The sequence below is a fragment of the Apteryx mantelli genome, chromosome 16 (genome assembly GCF_036417845.1).
Source record: "Apteryx mantelli isolate bAptMan1 chromosome 16, bAptMan1.hap1, whole genome shotgun sequence".
NCBI lineage: Eukaryota > Metazoa > Chordata > Aves > Apterygiformes > Apterygidae > Apteryx > Apteryx mantelli.
This window is the reverse complement of record NC_089993.1, coordinates 1,024,358-1,041,304: the sequence shown is the minus strand read 5'-3', so window position 1 is coordinate 1,041,304 and position 16,947 is coordinate 1,024,358. Positions and strand designations below refer to the sequence as shown.

At 44.0% G+C, this 16,947-nt stretch overlaps 1 protein-coding gene across 1 annotated transcript; it reads left to right on the top strand.

Annotated features, from left to right (window-relative positions):
- Window positions 1-3,221: 3,221 nt before the first annotated feature.
- On the top strand, window positions 3,222-13,975 carry JPT2 (Jupiter microtubule associated homolog 2). Its single transcript, XM_067306279.1, has 5 exons — window positions 3,222-3,330; window positions 8,041-8,189; window positions 8,681-8,823; window positions 10,791-10,836; window positions 11,493-13,975. The coding sequence occupies exons 1-5, from the start codon at window positions 3,287-3,289 to the stop codon at window positions 11,675-11,677; spliced, it is 567 nt and encodes a 188-aa protein (XP_067162380.1). The 5' UTR covers window positions 3,222-3,286; the 3' UTR covers window positions 11,678-13,975.
- The last annotated feature ends 2,972 nt before the right edge of the window (window positions 13,976-16,947 follow it).

Genomic DNA, 16,947 nt, shown 5'->3' with positions numbered 1-16,947 from the left:
TTTCTCTTGAAATAAACCAAATCAAAGTAAAGATATTTTGATTCTGAATGAGAATATTCATTCTCATTTGGGATTCCTTCCATTTAAATCCAAATGAGTAATTTGTTCTTGTGTAGATGAACTGTTTTGTTGTCTGTGTAATGAAAAAGTTAAAAACAGAATCACAGAATGGGGATTTCTGGAGATCATCTAGCAAATCATCAAGCAAGGTTACCTAGAGCAGGTTGCCCAGGACCCTGTCCAGGCAGCTTTTGATTATCTCCGTGGACTCCACAACCTCTCTGGGCAACCTGTTCCAGTGCTCAGTCACCCTCACAGTCAAAAAGTTTTTTCTTAGGTTCAGACGGAGCTTCCTGTGTTTCAGTTTGCGCCCGTTGCCTCTGAGAAGAGTCTGGCCCCATCCTCTTTACACCCTCCCTTCAGATATTTATACACACTGATAATATCCCCCCCCCCCCCCCAGTCTTCTCCAGGCTAAAAAGTCCCAGCTCTCTCAGCCTTTCCTCCTACGACAGAGGCTCCAGTCCCTTAATTGTCTTAGTAGCCCTTCACTGGACTTGCTCCAGTAGCTCCATGTCTCTCTCATACTGGGCAGCCCAGACCTGGACACAGTACTCCAGGTGTGGCCTCACCAGGGCTGAGTAGAGGGCAAGGATCACCTCCCTCAACTTGCTGGCAACACTCTGCCTAATGCAGCCCAGGATACCATTGGCCTTTGCCACAAGGGCATGTCGCTGGCTCATGGTCAACTTGTCCACCAGGACCCCCAGGTCCTTCTCCGCAGAGCTGCTTTCCAGCAGGTCAGTCTCCAGCATGTACTGGTGCCTGGGGTTATTCCTCCCTAGGTGCAGGACCCTGCAGTTCCCTTTGTTGAACTTCACAAGTTTCCTCTCTGCCCAGCTCTCTAGCCTGTCAACGTCCCCCTTGATGGCAGCACAACCCTCTGGGGTATCAGCCACTCCTCCCAGTTTTGTAGCATCCACAAATTTGCTGAGGGTGCACTCTGTCCCTTCATCCAGGTCACTGATGAATAAACTGAACGGGATTGGACCTACTATTGACCCCTGGGGTAAATTGCTAGTTACTGGCCTCCAACTAGACTTTGCGCCACTGATCACAACCCTTCGAGCTCTGCCATTCAGCCAGTTTCCAGTCCACCTCACTGCCTGCTCATCTAGCCCGTACTTCATCAGCTTGCCTGTGAGGATGTTATGGGAGACAGTATCAGACACCTTACTGATATCAAGGTAGACAACATCCACTGCTTTCCTCTCATCTACCCAGCTAGTCATTCCATCACGGAAGGCCATTAGGTTGGTTAAGTATGATTTCCCCTTTGCGAACCCACGGGGACTACTCCCTTCCTACTACTACCTTCTTGTCCTTCGTGTGCCGAAAAAAAACTTATGAAAACATCAAGAAGTGAGTTTTAATGTTTGCCATCCTAGGTCCTTCTGCTCTTAAAACAGTTTCATGTGATTGACTTACAGCAGAGTAGTTTGTTTTTATTTCTTCTAAATGAAGAAATGGTCTGGATTTGTTTTGTGGGTGGAAGGAGGCTTAGAGAATTAGGCTGACAAAAGTAGAATTAAAAAAAAAGAAGAGCTTATCACTAGTATTATTTAATGCTTCCTTTCCTTCCAAAGAGTGGAGATTCCCCCTACCACCTGTGCACAGGGAAAACTGGAGAATATGGCCAAGTCTGAGCTCTTTCTGTTCAACTTCCACACCTCCACCACCTTGTGACACAGACTCAAACCTAAGAGAGATCTTTGACTCTTCCCCACCTTATATAAATGCCGGGGCTGTATCCTAACACTTTCTTTACTCACAGGTTACCTAAATTTTGCCTTTAATGACTGAAATTTAACACTGTGTAAGTAGGAGGAACAGCATGAGTCAGAACTAAGAACTATTGGTAGGGTAAGAAATGAAATAATGCAAGATGCTGCAGTAAGAGTGATTTTTTTTAATCCTTCAAGATAAAATCAGCGATAAGGCTGCTTCTAAATTTACTTCTTAGCATATGGAAAGCTGCAGAACCATTAAACAAAACCTTTGACCAAAAATGTTAAGTGCTGTAATGTAACTATCAATCAAATGTGTTTGGTTAAAAACAGCCATACAAGCACTGACTCCTTAACTGCACCCATATCAGCTTACCAGAGCCCAGATACGAGTTCTCCTGAGAATTAATCATTTTCAGACAACCTTTGCCCAACCCTGCTTCTGCCAGAGCAGTTTGCTGACACCATTTTCTGAGACAGGCAACCTGGAGAGGGCACATTTCTTTCAGCTCGACACATTACATGCTTGGCCGACAATTGTGTACGTGCACCAGGTTTGTTCTGGGGAGAGGCGAGTCCCCGCTCACCGCGCTCTCCATGCTGCGTGGGGTTGAGGTGCGACCCCTCCTCTCTGCACACGCTGGGTGAAGCTTCGCAGGTTCCTGACAGACACGATGCCAAACTCAGCAGGCTATAAAATCACCCTTAGGGTTACTTCTTATGATGCTTTTTATCCTGTTTCTTTGTTTTTTCTTTTTCTGTTCTTGGTGGCTTTTTTTTTTTAATGGATGTTTTTGGGTGAAACGTCTATATAAAAACCCCAGGACTGCACCCCTGAAGCACAGACCAAAGCTGACCCACCTCCGACCTGCCGCAGCCGTTTGCCAAAGAATCAGCTTTTTTACCCGGAGCCAGGGCAGGGCGGTGCCTGTGGGGAAGGGACTAAAGAGGCCGGAGCCGGGAGGGGCTGCCGGGAGGGGCTGCCAGGGCGCGCCCTCAGCGCGCCGTCCCGCCGCCGCAGCAGGGCTCGGCTCGGCTCGGCTCGGCTCGGCTCGGCTCGGCTCCCCCGCGGGCGGCGCCGCCACACGCCGCAGCAGCCCGCGAGCCTCGCCTCCACCGCCTCCCCCTCAAACAGCCACCCCGGGCGTCCCGGCCGCGCTACCTGCCCCTTGCAGCGTCCGCCCCTCCCTCGCCCCGCCCGAGCTCTCAGCCAATAGCTCTGCAGTTCCCCCTAACGGACAGGCAGCTCTTCCAATGGGAAGGCGGCCAGGATGAGCGACGGCACGGGTCGTTTCAGACTGGAAGGGAAACCGGGCAGGCGGGATCCCGAGGTGGCGGGATGCCTCCCATAGGTTGCTCGGCGTGATGGGCACGTGGCTCAGCCAACGGCAGGGCAGGGCGGGCCCGCTGGCGCGCTACCTGCTGTCTGGGCAGCCGAGGAGGAGTGCCGCGCGCGGGGCTGCGGAGCCGAGCCTGTCGCCTCCCGCCCGCCCGCCACCATGTTCCAAGGCCCCGAGACCGACTCGGCCAAGCCCAGCTCCAGGTGCCGCGGCGGGGGCGGCGCGGCGGGGCGGGGGGGCAGGGAAGAGCCGCGCGGCGGCGCAGGGCCCTCGGCGGGGCTTTGTTCGGGGCTCGCGGCGGGGGGGAGGCGGGAGGGGTGCGCGGTCCCGCTGAGGGGCGGGAGCAGGAGCAGCGCCGTGGCCGTGGCTGCGGGGCGCCTTCGCGGCCGCCTCCTGCCGCGGCTGGGCGGAGTGGGCGGGCGCCGCCGGGGGAAGGCCCTGTGCGGGGCGGTGGGGGTGCGCGGGCCACGCGCGAGGCACGCGGAGGGAGGGAGGGGCCGGGCCGGGCCGCCGCGCTCGGGGCCTGGCCCCGGCTCCGGCCCGCCGGGAGACCCCTGCGGGGCGCTGCCCGGGGGGCCGAGCTGGGGGGGCCCAGTGCCGGGCGGGGAGGTCCGCTCCGGGGGCCCCGGCCCCTCGGGGCGGAGGAGGGCCCGCTTCTGCGCCGTGAGGCGCGGGCGCCACCTGGCCCCGAGGCCTGCCGAAGTGCGTGTGAGCTTCTTGTCCCGTTGTGGAGTTCGGCGCGTGTCCCGGTAACCGGGAGCTGGAGTGACTCACGGAGCTGTGCGGTGACCCTCCGCCTGGAGGGGAAGGAAGGAACCGCTGAGAGGCTGCTTCAGGTTCCCCCCCCCCCCCCCCCCGCCCCGTTCCAGTCGTTTCAAGCTAGGGCCGGGTTTTGAAGGCTTGTGAGGAAACTCTCCCCATAGCGCAGCCTCCGAGAAGTTTCTGTTCTCATTCTACGGTAACTTAGAAACTATGTTTAACTCATAAACTGGGTCGCTGGGTCGAATCTGGAACGCAGACTGCAGCTCTTAGTTAACAGCAAGCAGAGACGGTCTTGTTACAGCTTGTTCCTGCGCTGGGGCAGAGCATTTGCATCACGCCCGAGAAGAAACTCTTTTTCGTCTGTAATGTAAAACAATACGAAAAACGATATCAGCAGACCTGGCACAGCAGGCATGCATGTTACAGCACTGCAGTGCATTACATCACTAGATCTTTGCCTTTTTGTAGCGAGGTCTCTGAGGTAGTGATTACATTGATGTACAGTCTGTGCTGTCAAAAGCAAAAGGTATTGGGCATAAGGATTTCTTGTTGCCCAAAGCTTATTCTATTCAATCTCCAAACACAGATTTATTTGCTGATAATGGAAATCCCTTTGCAGTTCTTGATGTGTAAAAGTCCCTTGAATTAAAAAGTGAGCCTAATACAAAATCCCCAACAACCACCAGAAGCTGTAGAAGTAAGGGGAAAAAAATATTACTAATACAGAACCTTCATAATTCAGGAAAATCTTTTAAATGAAGTAATAAACAAATGCTTTACCTTTTTATATCTTCATGATGCAGGGATATTACTGTTAAGAATAAATGATATTAAAAATATTTTAAATGAAAGCTACCGCTGAGTAATCATCCAATGAGATGAATCTTTAGTCATCCAGTTGATGTGTACAGTGTTATAGCCAACAAAAATACTTTGCTGGATTAAATTAACTGCTTAGTTTTATTTTGATTAAACAAAGAGGGAGCATGGGAGAGGGAGCGAGGGGGGAAGGAGGGAGGGGTGTAGGAGAGTGAGGGAGAGGGGGTTGCGGGTGGAGGGAAGGAGAAGGAGGGTGCAGGAGGGAGGGAGAACAAGGGGGAAGAGGGAGTGGGAGTGCAGAAATGATGGAGAGTTGAGGGAGACAGAGAGAGATGGAGAAGAAGACAGGGAGAGGGAGAGAGACGGGAGAGGGAGGGAGACAGGAGAGAGAAATGGGAGAGCAGGGTCAAGTGAGGGAGATGGGGGGTGGGAGACAGAGCCAGAAGGAGATACAGTTAAAGAGGATCAGAGGATCCCCCCACCACAAGGGAAGGATCCAGCCTCTCTAGGTAGGACCTCTCTGTGTATGTAAACTTGTATAACACTGATACAAAGTTAAATGACTTTTAATATATATTAAATGTCCTTGTGCTCTGTTGAAGCAGGTCCTGTTGGCTTATCTAGTTTAGCATGCTGTTTTCCATTGGTAGGATTCAGAGTGTATCTTATTTTTGGTACAGTAGACCTGCATATCTCACTCCAGTCTAGGACTGAGTGAAGCTTAGTGTGTGAGGAGGTCATCAGTACTTTAGAGGCTATGCAGCAAGGATAGCTTTGTATTTGCCCCTGTGTCTAGCTGAAATGGAGCACACAGCCCTGTTGTCTTTGCTGTCATAAGGGGAAGAGTTTGTTGCTATACTTCCCGATTGCTTTTTGTAGGTCTCATGAATGACTTAATTGCCTGGCTTTACATTAGCTAGAACTTTATAGACCTAGTGTCGTTACTTGAAAGAGTTTAGTTTTTGCAGTTTATTTGGGAGGTTCCTAGTGACTAGAAGTTTCAGAAACCAAGGAGGCAAATCCACTTAATGTGTGTGTGTGGATTCCAGACGTTCTTTTGGGTAATGCTTGCAAAAACGGTCTTCTATCATGCCGCTTTCAAAGTTCCTCTTAAACATCTCAAGTTTTGTCTCTGATTTGTTTCTTGCAGCAGTGGGATTTTCTTAGTACTGATACTGAGCTGAAAATGTGAGGACAACATAAGATTAATCCTCAATGTTACGTTTATCTTGATATTTAAGTTTGTTAACTGAGTAATCAAGATTTTTAATCTTAAATGGAGCTTCTCTAGAATTTCTTTCAATAGGTCTTAAATCCAGGAATCTAGTTGCAAAAACTAGAAGTAATTTCATTCTTGTGATTGTTTTCCTTAAACCAAAACCCACAAATTTAGTTCCTCTATTGTTTCTGCCTATGTTTGTAGGCACATGTTAAGAAGGATGGTAAGTATGAGGAATGTATACTGTAAGAAATTCCATCTGTATAAACTACATGTTTCTCTTCCTTTCAATCACTTTGGTAGTATTCTTAGATTAACTCAACAAAGAGTAAAAGCATAAAAAATTGAAAAGAATGAGTGAAATCAGAAATCACTTAAAGGATATGAGGACACTAGCAGAGCTACTTTCTTAACAGCCCCTTCTCAAACTCCTCTAGTTTGTTTGCTGTCTCCTTTTCTCTTCCCTCCATCTCCCAAATTTAAATACTCTAACTGCCTTCTATGGTTTCTGGACTATTCTGAATGATTAAAATGCTTAGTTTGGCTATGTGATGTATGTTTTAATAGCAATTTTAGGTTTTCTAAAATACAAGGAAAGCCTATAGCATAGTTCAATCTTGAGTCTGCTGAACACTAAATTGTGAAAAAACCCTCTGCTCAGATTTGATCTTACCTATGCAATGGACAAGACAGTTATCTTGCTTACTGAATGGCTACTTATTCCCTCAAACTAAAGGAGTTCATTAAATTAGCATCCACAGTCATACAAAGTTTTTAAAAAATGAAATTGCCCATTAAAAACAGCAGTCTCTCTGGAACTTGTTCTGAATATATAAACTACTCCCAGACCAAAAGAGGAACTTATTTTCTCTCAACTCCCAAAGAGCTGTACTCATCCTGAGATCTGAAGTGCTGACGCAACTTGTTCTCTGACAGAGCAGCCAAATAACTCTGCCTTTGTGAAGTTAAACCTTAGCCAAGATCTTCTATTCAAATTTAAGTCTAAGAGGAACCTCTTTTTATGCCCAGCAGACACCTAACCTGAAACATCTGGCTTCTGTCACAGATCTACAGAAGAGGCGTGTTGTATTAATTTGGTTACGCTGATGTCTGGATTCTGCTTGTCTAGAGCAGGATAAAGATCATGCAGTTTGTAAGTGTTCTTTTGGGATAAAAGTTAAGGTTAGTTTAGGTCCCAGATTAGGTGTCCAGGTTAGAAGAGGCATAACTCTGCTCAGCTAAGATTGTGGGCAGTTGGTCAAGAAGTAGACATGACTTTGAAAATTATTTTTGATACGTAAGTATTCATCTCTTCCCCATATTTTTCCTGTTCCTTTCAGGATAGGACCTGAAGGCTGCTGACCAAGGCATGAATAGTAGCTGTAGACTTATTACTCCAGGGCAAGCCTAACTTTTAGTAGGTTTTCAAGAAGTCAGTCCAGTTCTGTTATAACCTCCATTTTCATTAGGATCCATTTGATATCCATCTGTCAAAGAGCTGTAGTCTTAATGCCCTTGCGTCTTGACCACTAAAGATTTGGCTTCTTGGGGGTTCCACCTTTCCATTCTAAACTCTACAGCAACTAATAAGATGTTAATCGATGATTGAAATTAGCAGATTTTAGTGTTTGGGAACTTCTGGCTGCATTGTTTGCTTTAATTTAAAAGCTGATGGGTTTGAATTGTATCAATTGTATTGCTAAGTCAGTATATGAAGTTTAGCAAAAAGTCTGATACTGTAATGGTTATTTTTAAAATACTAACTTGAGTCATATGTCTTGTTTTAATCTCGTGTTGCTTCTGCAACACCACAGATAACATAACCATTTGTTCTGGGGGTTTCGTTATAACTGTTTCAAGTAATCCTAGAAAACATAATGATCAAGTTGACTGAGTAGGAGGCTGGCAATATTTATGTCAAACTTGGAAACATTGAGTTAGGAATCTTCTGAAAAGTAGATACTTCATAGATTTAAAATTATCTTAGGTGTGTTCCAGTCAGAATATTTTGTTGTAACATACCGGGGGAACAGGAAGGGACATGACAGATATGTTGAATGCTGTAAATTTCAAATAATTTTTCATCTCTTGCTTCTCTCATTTTAAAATGTAGGGTATTAAAGCCCCCTGGAGGCGGTTCTAGTAATCTCTTTGGGAATGCAGAAGAAGTTTCTTCTTCCAGCAGGCCACACCGGATGGCATCTAATATCTTTGGAGCATCTGAAGAACCTCAGAACATTCCAAAAAGAACAAACCCTCCAGGTAAGAGCAGCCACCTTCCCCAGCCTGACTGGGCTCTGAATTGCAGAACAATGCTGGTTTGGTGTTTTTACGGTGGAACAGTGTGATCTGTTTTTTCTAAATTACATTTTGCAAACTGAGCGAGTTTGAGCACTAAATCTATTCACACTTTTGAAGATGTGAATATGTGAGTGATCTGCATGTTCACAGACTTCTTAGCGCTTCATCTTAGTCTAATTTTTTCCTAGTACTGAAGTCTAGGAAATGATGAAAGGAAACTGCTTCCATTCTAGAGTTCTGTCATCAGTTAGCTGCAATGAGTACATCTGTGATTTAAGATCCTCTAGTGAATTCTTGTTACAAAGGATTTCAAGCTGTATCTTCAGACAAGCAAAAGTAAGTCTCTAGGCAGTAGGGTACTGGAAGTCTTCAAATGCTCATAATTTGACTTTTTAAATGTATTGTGGTAAAACTAAGTCATCTAGAACAAAATTTTAACTACTACCTCACAGGGGGGAAAGAAAGTGGCATTTTTGAGGATCCTAGTTCGGCTCAGCCTCGCCCACGCATAAATCCACCTGGTGGGAAGACAAGTGATATCTTTGGGTCTCCAGTATCTACCAGTGTTGTGCGAGCACATCCAAACAAGCCTAAGGTATTTGTACTTTTTTCCACTGTCAAACCAAGCTAGCAGTTTAGTGAATCATCATACAGTCTTGTCAGCAATGCAACGCCTGTATTCTTCTTAAGATGACAGGCTTATATTATGCATATGGTAACTTCAAATTAGACAGCGTTATTCCTGAGGCCTCTTTTTGCTCGCCTGTTATCTTTTGTGTATCAGCTTTCAATGTGCTCCATAGTTTGCAGCAAAACTGTTAATTATGCTGTGGATGCATAAGAATAATGAAGGCCAAAGGGTTTAGGAGCTAAGTAAAGTACAGCTGTAGCTCTTGGCACACAGCCAAGAGGCATTAAGATTGTCAGCATCAGCAGGGAGAAGATCTTGAGGTGATGTTGACACCTGCTTCAGTGAGTCAGTGAACACCAGTGAGTTACAATCACAAATCTTCATGTGAGCTAACTATCCTCTTCAGATGTCAAATATATGTATCTACATTCAACATGAAAGCACATTAGCAGGAGATTAAGCTAAAGTGATCAGCAGTGGAAAGCTAATTTAAAGATCAGCCTTGAGTTTCAGGTACAGCATATGCTTGGTTTTATGATGTCAGGCACAAGCATTTGTCACTTTATCAGGTTTTGTTTGTCAGTCTTAAAGCTGGGATGTATAAAATTTGGAGGGGGGTGTAGGTGCATGTGTTTTCTCTCTCTCTCTTTTTTTTTTTTAATGGGAGGAAACATTGCCAATTATTTCCCTATTTAAATGCCCTATATTTGGACTTGTAAGCTGCTGCCTTGCACTAAATACATACTATTGAGTAGCTACCGTGTTGACAGTGTTCCTGACATGTCAAGTACTTCTGAAAGTTAGCATCCCATGAACACCACACAGTGGGGTCTTTCAGCAGACTTCATTTAAAAAAAAAAAAAAAAAAAAAGTAGTAGCAACCTCTTTTCTCCTGGGATCTTAGGATAAAACTATTAGTCCAATTTAACTCCTTTTCTCTCCCCTTTTCCTCCATATTTGAAGGTGCTGATAGTGTTCTTTTGCCTAATTTTTTTAATGCAGGTTCTAGAATATATTGGGGGATTTGAGTCATAAGAAAAACAAAAGACTTTGGGAGCTAGGCTTTGGTGGGAGTAGTGCTTTTGGAGTTAGGAAAGGGTTTTGCTTTGTTCCTCTATATTTCTTTATCGGGCTGGTCTCTGATTATTTTTTTAGTTTGGTGTCTCTTGCATGTGTGTGGTTTTGTTTTGTTTTTTTAAATGCAACATCTTAGTTCCTAGGAACTCCTGGCTAGACAGAGGTCAGCATTTTGGAAATTCCAATGAATTTAGCTAGACCAGTGGAATAATTGTAAATACAGAGATGGAAGAGAGATCGCATATTTACAATGATTACTGCAAGTTGAATTTCATGGGTGGAAAAAACATGCAAGCTTTTCTGAGGTACTGCTATGTATTTCTGACAATTAATTATGATGGCTAGAAAAATGGTCCTAAAAGGCTCCTGATTGTTCAGGTCGCTGTTGATGTCCACTGAAGACAGTAATTGCTGAACCTGAAATAGGGTGCTGAAGCGCTGCTTTTGTTCTGGATGTTAATACTTGCTGCTCTTAGGTGGTAGTAAAGAATGGTGGCTTGTAAAGAATGGTAATTCCAGACCTTTGTACTGAACTGCTGATCACAGACAGTTTTAAGTGTCTAATGAACTAATGTAGTATCTTGATCTGTGTTTCAATGAATTGCGTCTGAGACGAGCACCTCTACCTAGAATTAACTTCTTCTAAGAGCTTAATTCTACCAGTGCTTAGGGGCTTACATAAGGGTAGAGGAGAGGAAGGGCTGCACACAGTATGTGCAGTTGTTGGCTCTTACTGCAAAAAATGTTATAAGCCATTAGATCAGAAACAAAACAAGACTTTCTGAAGAATCTTGTAACAGAATGGCTGTTTAAGAGTTGTGATGTACTAATATAGTTTTTTGGTTTCATTGCAGGATCATATTGTCTTGAAAGAAGATGAAACACCAAAGAAGCTAGAAGGTCAGCAAGAGAAACCCCTTTCTCTGCTGTTTCTTGAGAAGATACTCTATGGAATAGCTTTGTCTTGCTCATGCTTCCTCATAAAAACATAAGATTAAGGCTGATGTTTAGGATAACGTAACTGAGTGAATTTCTGACTAAGCAAAACTTACAATTTGAGTTCTGGGAAACAGTCCTCTTATTGAGGAAAACACAGGCCTAACTGTTGATATATTGATAGATGTATGGAATCTGTATATACAGAAAAATATCCTATCAAATTGCTCCTTCCTCCCTTGCCATCTCCTTCAAATGTGCAATTTTGGCCTTAAGTAGCTGTAAATATCGAATAGCTGACTTCAACGGAATGCATACTGCTCTACTCATTATTGTTAAAGAACGATGGGAGCATTGCTTTCAAGCTCCCATGAAAGCAGTAACTGGTACGTTGCATCTCCCAATTGTCAGAAACTGCCAAAATAATTCTGAAGGTATAGATTGCTGAAGGAAGGAAAATGGTTAAGAACAAGAGAAGTGAGATTCTTCCTCAGTACCTGTTCCCTTCAGGAAAAGTGAACAGGTGTTGAGAAAATTGTTTTTAGTGTGCTGTGGATGGGAGACATGTAACACTACAGTAAAACAGGTTTGTCTAATTTTTTTTTTTTTTTTTAATTCAGCTACAGAAAACAACAAATCACAGGTGGAAGGTGGAGGCGAGAAAAAAGATCTGGGCAAAGAGGAGCGACTCAAGGAACCAGAACCCAAGATAGACAATCACGAGCCCAGATTAGGGCCAAGGCCACGCTCACACAACAAAGTTCTCAATCCCCCTGGTGGAAAATCCAGCATTGCGTTTTATTAGGGACATCTGTTCACTTTCACTAACTGAGTCTGCACAGAAACTCTTGTCTGTGGTTGTGAGGTCAGTTTATAGACTATTGTTTGTGGACAGATTCTTCTTAAGGCAGATGTATGAGGGTTATGCCAAAGTGTGTAGAAAGGATAACCTGATGATTTTGGGAGGGAGGGTTGGGGAGGGAGAGGGTACCACGTGGAAGACTCTTGAGTATCAGACTGCCTGGGTGGGTGGTGGAGAGGGACATTAGTGTAACGTTGTGGAAAAAAAACGCTGCTTTGTCGTGAGTTCATCAGACTTAGGTTCTTAGCTAGCTAGTGGCTCAGGACACTCTTGTGAAGTCAGGCTTTTCCGTACGTTCAGTGTGTAAAACATTGTGAGTGGGTAGGGACCTGGAGGCTGGGTCTGGAATAGTCTTAAGCACAGCACTAGGCCATGCTCTTCTCTAGGCAGTATAATGCAGCTTCACAGTGTGAGTTGATTTGCAGTCACTTTAATGTAAATATGTTCCATTGGGACAATTAGTGCTGTTGTGTTCTTGAGCATCTCTAGTCTTTGGTTCTTTTCCTCCTTCCTTCCTCCTTCACAGTACATGATTGCTGATATGAGGACAAAACACTTTGAAAATTTCTTTTATACTCTCATAAGCCATCATGTATTAGTAAACATTTTGGTGTTCCCCTCCTCAGAGTATTCACAGGCCTTTCTGCTGCCTTCAGTAATCTGCTGATTACTAGTAGCTCTTGACAAATGGTAAGATCAGTCTAATATACCATTTCATATAGGTGCTTCTAGAAGACTTTTATTTGAAGTATCCTGGTTGAGTGCTTGCAGATTTCCTGGTAAGGATTTGAGTGCAAACAGTAGCTTTATGGTCGTCTTGAATAGAAGCAACTTTAAATATACAGTTACCATGGAGAATAAACTGAGATGTCTAGTTAGCTAGCTTTGACCCAACCTGTATAGAAATGCCTTAGCTTCTGCAGAGGTTTTTCCTTTGTGCCCTGCGGAAACCAGGACTGTTCTACTGTCTGCACCACAGTGCAATTTTTTTGTTTGTTTGTTTGTCTGTGCTGACTCTGTTAGTGAATTCTTGTGTCTTTAGTCAGCCTTACATTTGCCTTTGACTGCCTCAGACTTTTGTTGGTAAGGGGTGAGAGCAACTTGGATTATCCCCAAGCCACAGCTGTAGCTGTTTTGAGACACTCTGTAGACTATCCTAGTTGGACAAAGACTTTAGCAATACAGACCCTTTGGGCATGCTGGCTATTTTAAATCATGTTTGGAAGATGTGCATATAGTTTTTCCCAAACTATGTGTTGGGAGGGTCGCTCCATCATTCATTCTCTGAATGGACTTTCTGATCATATCGAGCTTTGATACTTGAATGTTAACATTAGCTGCTTAGACTGCTCAATGTATTTAATGGTGACTTTTTAAATCTGACATATCAAAACAGGAGTTGTTCAGGTACACCAAAGAACAAGTGGCCTTATCTGCATGTATTCACTGCTGTTCTAGCCCAAGTTCCCTAAAAACTACTACTGTTTAGAGGAAACTGTCTCTGGGCCAGGTGCCAATCATCCTCTGATTACAGAGCTTGTTAGACTGCTCTGTTCAGCTCATGTCAGAAGTGGTGGATGACTGCATAAAGACCTAGCTGCCTTTTCAATTTGTGAAAGTGAAGTATTTGGGGGCAGTGGTAAGGGTAGGAATAGCCCTGGAAAGTAGGAATTTCAGTGCCCTTGTACCTTTCAGATAGATGTGGAGCTCCCTGTTATTTGGCCCCCTGGGAGAATATACAGTGATCCTCATTGCAACCCTGTGTTGGAGTTACGTTACTTCCTGACATGTATTTCCTACCAGCTATTCTTGAGTCTCACATCTGGCTGAGTCTCAGAGGTTTCTGTCTTTCAAATCTGTTTCAGTACTGACAGGGTTCTAAGAGGTAACCAGATAGACAAGTCGAGAGCGTGTTCATTGAAGGGTCTGGCTGTAATTAATGCTGTCTATGATACTCACTTTAGACTTGGCATCATTTAGTACCTTAAACATTAGGTAGAAATACTGATGTGCATTGGCTGCAGTGCCTGTCTTTTAAACAGCAACTTCCAACTAGGCCTTAAATTAGTTAAACTGTGTTCATTTTCTTGTATTTCTTTCTTTGGAATCAAAACCATGTTTTCAACTCATCAAGCAAGTTTGATAAGAACACTTCTTTTTCCTAAACGGGGGCAGAAGGGGATTGGAAATCAACTGATAAATCGTGAACTTGTCAATAAACCTCTGTATTTTGTTACTCAATTGTGTGCTGTATATGTCTGCTCTTTAATTGATCCATACCCTAGTTCAACATAAAAACACTGGTGAATTTTGTTATCTGAAAGTGGGAAAAATTCTGCAGTAGTCCCAGACCTTCTGCAGGGGGAAGTATGCTTTAGATGTGTGACATCCTCCTCAAGGTGGCTCAGAAGGCAAGTGCCTCTTGTCCCGGGGAGTGTGAAGGGATGATAGCAAGGGCAGGCTGTTCTGGTCAATGCTCCAATTGCCTGTTTGTGTGTAACATTCTGTATTGCTTTGTACAGCACAGGGATGCTGTTATGCTCTAGTAATCTTGTAAACAGACTTAAGTATTCAAATACTTTAAATAAAGTCTCCTTAAATAGGAGATCCTCCTAATGTGGAGAAGTTATATCCCCACTTCTTCACAACACTTCTAGTAAGTGCATATACTTCTCATGTGCCAAACCATCTTAGTCAACAGAACAGAGGTAACCACAACTACAGAAATTCAAGTTCCAGTTGAGCTGGACAGGGTGGCCTCTCAGCCAGGATGTTTTAAGGTTTGCTGAGGTTGTGCCTTAAGTTACCCATGGTGATGCCCTACAGGGCCCCTCAACTAGCGCTTATTTCTACAATCACTTCTGGTATTCTGCAGCGAGAACTTTGCTAGTCATAGTTCAGAACTCCTCTTTGGGCATGCAAAATGCTTTGGGTAGGATCTACTTAGTCTGGGAATCTGTGAATAGCCTTGATAGAAAACAATATTTTAGTAACATGGGATTGTCTTACCCTTGAACTGCTGCTAACAACTTAGCGATACAGTTTCACCTTGCAACTCTATACATCTACTCCTTGCTTCTCCCTAAATTGAGGATTTGACACTTGGGGTACAATGTTATCCCAGTTAATGCTTCAACCTTAGAAGGAAAATGAAGATACTAATTTAGCTTGGACAGTGGCTAAAGGATGACGTGAATGCTTTCATAAGTCATATGTACAAGAGAAAACGATTCTAGGCATAGCTGCTGCATAGTCCCTCAATATGTCACCATGCTCATCCAGTACAAGGCAATACTGTTCTAATGAACAGACTACCTGCAATGTGTTGTCATCCCTCCTGATCCCCTATAAACCCGATTATTCCAGATCAGCACGCATTTCCCACTGTTAAGACTGATGCTCCTATGCAATACCTTTCTCTCAAGCAAGTGCTATTTGATACAGTTCTTGTTATATCACTGCATAACCTATGATAAACAACAGAACTTTGCATTCTCAGTGAGGAAGGTTAATGCCCTATCAGTGTTTTCAGTAAGCAGTATGAAGTTGCATTTTTTTCAAGTATTTATAGAGGTTAATCAGACTTGGAATATATAAAGTATATTCTTGGAGCTTGTCTAATGGGAGAACCTTATCTTAAAATAGTATTGTATGGACACAATTCTTTAAGAACTAAATAACTCTTATGGTGTATTTCCTGCTAATTTCAAGATGACTGAATAATTCTTGCAGTTGCTTGTATATAGTATGATCACAGGTGTGCACAGAAGTCCAGGTATCCTGGCTATCTGTCCAGTCTCTTATGGTGTGGAGGATAATTTGACTCTGGTATCTCCCGGTGAAGGTATGGGGTGTGCTCACTTGTCACTTGCATCTTCATAGCCTGGGAGCCAGCTGGCCATCCAGCATTTTGTTCCTTTGACATGCCTCTTAATGAATTTCTGCTTGAAGCTCTAATGAAATCCTGTATCTTCTTCCTTCTGGAAAAGGTGAAGGTTCAGAAAGTCCTGGAGGCTAGGGTCTTTCCTTTGTGGGTGCCCCCCCCCCCCCTTGAGAAATGAAGAAAATTCGCAACCAGGATGCTCTGCTATACTAGATTATAGAAAGTAAAAGGATATGGACCTCCATAAGCACAGGTGCCCACAGCAGAGGGCAGGATTAGGGCAAGACTTTGGTACATGATGACAAGTCACTTATGTCATTACTTGCATCAACTATGTACAAAAAGTAGACTCAATGTGTAATGATATCTTGCAAGATGACCTGCATCCTACCCAAAACTGATGCACAGAAACCCAACAGCCTAAGCTGGCCCAATTGCTGCTTGTGCCTCCTCTCTCTAATAAGACAGTCAATGAGCAGAATGAACAGTTTTAAAATATTGTTAAGTTTATAGCCCTGATCTTATCTTGTTTCTGGGGATAAATTTTATCCTCTCTTGAGTCCAACTTTCCCTTTCTTTCAAGTTGCAACTCATATTGCTAACAGTATCTCTTCCTCAAGCAGCTGAAAATGCTGGCCAGTAGCAGTAGGACTGCAGTAATTTACCTGTCAGCCCCTCTAGCTTCAGCAGCTTCCCAATTCTGGCTTCCTACCCCTCCTCCTCCCTCCTACCATACATATGTGTTATGTAGCTCTGCTGCATTTGGCTTCTTGATCATCTTTCCCATCCTACTGCTGGGCATGTGCTATATACCACTTAAACCAAAACCACATGCTTTAACCCAGAGCTGTTTATCACAAGCATAGTGGTCTAGCTGAAGTGACTAAGAACTTAATATTGTGCCTGTTGCTTCATAAAGATGATGGCTTTTCTTCTACTACTACTGCCCACAAAGTTATGTAAACACATGCTCTACTGTATAAAAATGCTTAGCATGCTGTTTCCTGGGAGCATGCTCCAGAGCATTTCTAACAAAATACCTAAGTTCCCTTTCAGCCTTCACATAGTTTATATATTTTGAGTTGCCTTATGCAGCAGAAAGTTGTGCCAAAGCATGTGGCAGCAAAGAGCTTCCTGCTTCCAGAGTTGCCCAAGGCTAGGGAGAGGACTGGGGGGACGAGGGGGTGGCTTTCAATTACCCCTATAAATGATCAGTGCGGCACCATGGAAATTACACAGTGACTAACTGATTGCTACTTTCCATTTCTTACAGCATTTTGACCTTTGTGAATGCCACCCTTTAATTTTTCCAGCATGCTCAAAGCAGAGA

Excerpts from the sequence above, each read along its gene's own strand:
- JPT2 (XM_067306279.1), top strand. The coding sequence starts at position 3,287 with ATGTTCCAAGGCCCCGAGACCGACTCGGCCAAGCCCAGCTCCAG. Across the intron at positions 3,331-8,040 it reads TCGGCCAAGCCCAGCTCCAG|GGTATTAAAGCCCCCTGGAG; the intron begins GTGCCGCGGCGG and ends TTTAAAATGTAG. Across the intron at positions 10,837-11,492 it reads AACACCAAAGAAGCTAGAAG|CTACAGAAAACAACAAATCA; the intron begins GTCAGCAAGAGA and ends TTTTTAATTCAG.